This window comes from Stenella coeruleoalba (genome assembly GCF_951394435.1).
Source record: "Stenella coeruleoalba genome assembly, chromosome: 4".
Taxonomy (NCBI): domain Eukaryota; kingdom Metazoa; phylum Chordata; class Mammalia; order Artiodactyla; family Delphinidae; genus Stenella; species Stenella coeruleoalba.
This window is the reverse complement of record NC_137149.1, coordinates 115419965-115422962: the sequence shown is the minus strand read 5'-3', so window position 1 is coordinate 115422962 and position 2998 is coordinate 115419965. Positions and strand designations below refer to the sequence as shown.

Sequence of the window (2998 nt, the reverse complement as noted above, 5' to 3'; positions counted from 1 at the left end):
ATGGCATTGTAAAATGAGTGCTACACTCTGCTATGATACAAAGTTTATAAATACAATATACCAATACAAAGTCGAAGCCATTAAAAACATCTTAATAACAACTACCAGAAGATAATTAAATCTGGAGTGTTGATGGAATCTATGAAGAGATTTAGAACCAACACACAAACTCAAACATTATAGTAAATGTTTTACTTGGAAAGGGGAGAAAGGGGAACTTCTTATGTGCTACTGAAGGGTTTTCTACGTTGTTCCACATTTACTTTCTTTCTGCTATTATCTTTAAATACTGCAGAGCATTGTGAGCTGCATCACTCTGCGCCACTCTGCCACAGGAGATCCCCGAGCCATGACAGACTGTGATGGGACTGGTGGACAATTCAGCGAGACATTGATACTGTCCGTTGGCACTCAGTTCTTCTATATCCAAATGTGTTATATTAAAACCTTGCTCCTTTGCAATTTCACTAAGCAGCTGGATGTAATCTGTATTTGGAATACTGAGGAGGCTTCTTTTCAGTAAGTTGATCTTTTCACAAGGATAATTCCTCAAGGAATGCCAAGTACAACCTAAAGAATGTCCTACCACATTTGTCAAAGAAATGTGGTTCTCTGGAGAGATATTACTGAATTTGGCAAGAAATTTCTCAGCAGCATTTCTCTTGGCTTGTTTCTTTGATGTCCCCTTTCCAGTTTCCATGAATGACTCTAGCCTGCAAATTGTGGTATATTCTCTCTTAGGAGCAGGTCCTCCCTCCTGGGAAAGGGTATATTCAGGAAGTCTCCAGCCATGATGAATAGCCAATTCCTGTAATGAACCAATAGGATTAAGCTGGTTCTTCGGTTGCTTGGAAGGGTCAGGCATTAAGGGATCAGGAACTGCAAAGAAAATACTTGCACTGGCTTTCAAAATGTTTATGGCAGCCTCAGAAGCTCTATGTTTCGCCAGCTTCTTACTTGTACCTTCACCTGTGCAGGTTATGTCACCAACAGTTACTCTGAAGGTGAAAGTGGGCAAGTGTATTTGCACATTGGATCTTTCACATTCATAAACTGAGATATTCTTGGTCTTCATGCCGTATACATGTAATACCTGAATTGGTGTTTTCCCTGGCTTAGCTGTGATCATCTTCCCCAAACTGAAGGTCCCACTGTCCTCACACTTCAGCGGCGGAGCCACGGCACGATGCCTGCTCTGAGACATAGCCAGAAGGGACGGCTTTGTGGCGGGAGGAAGAGCAGTGTGGAGTGACATCTTCACTCCACAGGTCAGTCAGTCCCTGAGAGGAACGATCTAGAGCCGACACCGCCACCTCCTCCCCTCCTCAGACTCCTCTACAGCAATCTTGAGAATGAAAAATGGAGCTGGAGGAATCAGGCTCCCTGATTTCAGACTATACTACAAAGCTACAGTAATCAAGACAGTATGGTACTGGCACAAAAACAGAAATATAGATCAATGGAACAGGATAGAAAGCCCAGAGATAAACCCATGCACATATGGTCACCTTATCTTTCATAAAGGAGGCAAGAGTATACAATGGAGAAAAGACAGCCTCTTCAATAAATGGTGCTTGGAAAACTGGACAGGTACATGTAAAAGTATGAAATTAGAACACTCCCTAACACCATACACAAAAATAAACTCAAAATGGATTAAAGACCTAAATGTAAGGCCAAAAACTATCAAACTTTTAGAGGAAAACATAGGCAGAAAACCCTATGACATAAATAACAGCAAGATCCTTTTTGACCCACCTTCTAGAGAAATGGAAATAAAACAAAAATAAACAAATGGGACCTAGTAAAACTTAAAAGCTTTTGTACAGCAAAGGAAACCATAAACAAGACCAAAAGACAACCCTCAGAATGGGAGAAAATATTTGCAAATGAAACAACTGACAAAGGATTAATCTCCAAGATTTACAAGCAGCTCATAAGCTCAATAATAAAAAAACAAACAGCCCAATCCAAAAATGGGCAGAAAACCTAAATAGACATTTCTCCAAAGAAGATATACAGATTGCCAACAAACACATGAAAGAATGCTCAACATCTTTAATCATTAGAGAATTGCAAGTCAAAACTACAATGAGATATCATCTCACACCAGTCAGAATGGCCATCATCAAAAAATCTACAAACAATAAATGCTGGAGAGGGTGTGGAGAAAAGGGAACCCTCTTGCACTGTTGGTGGGAATGTAAATTGATACAGCCACTACGGAGAACAGTATGGAGGTTCCTTAAAAAAACTAAAAATAGGACTACCATATGACCCAGCAATCCCACACTGGGCATATACCCTAAGAAAACCATAATTCAAAGACTCATGTACCAAAATGTTCATTGCAGCTCTATTTACAATAGCCAGGACATGGAAGCAACCTAAGTGTCCATAATCGGATGAATGGATAAGGAGATGTGGCACATATATACAATGGAATATTACTCATCCATAAAAAGAAACGAAATTGAGCTATTTGTAATGAGGTGGATGGACCTAGAGTCTGTCATACAGAGTGAAATAAGTCAGAAAGAGAAAGACAAATACCGTATACTAACACATATATATGGAATTTAAGAAAAAAATGTCATGAAGAACCTAGGGATAAGACAGGAATAAAGACACAGACCTACTAGAGAATGGACTTGAGGATAGGCATGGACATATATACACTACCAAACGTAAGGTAGATAGCTAGTGGGAAGCAGTCACATAGCACAGGGAGATCAGCTCGGTGTTTGTGACCGCCTGGAGGGGTGGGATAGGGAGGGTGGGAGGGAGGGAGATGCAAGAGGGAAGAGATATGGGAACATATGTATGTGTATAACTGATACACTTTGTTATAAAGCAGAACCTGGCACACCATTGTAAAGCAATTATACTCCAATAAAGATGTAAAAAAAAAAAAAATACATCACACCATTTTTGTCTCCCAAGAAGCAGAGATGTGAACCAAAGAGTAGAAAGAATTTAAAACAGTTAATGGTTAAAT

The 2998-nt window shown here is 39.8% G+C and overlaps 1 protein-coding gene across 1 annotated transcript; it reads right to left on the bottom strand.

Annotated features, from left to right (window-relative positions):
• Positions 1-259: 259 nt before the first annotated feature.
• LOC307185597 (interferon-inducible double-stranded RNA-dependent protein kinase activator A-like) lies at positions 260-1255 on the bottom strand (the record flags this gene model as incomplete). The annotated part of the gene is made up of 1 exon (XM_079919882.1): positions 260-1255. One exon carries the CDS (start codon positions 1253-1255, stop codon positions 260-262), a length of 996 nt encoding a protein of 331 aa, XP_079776008.1.
• Between the last annotated feature and the right edge of the window lie 1743 nt (positions 1256-2998).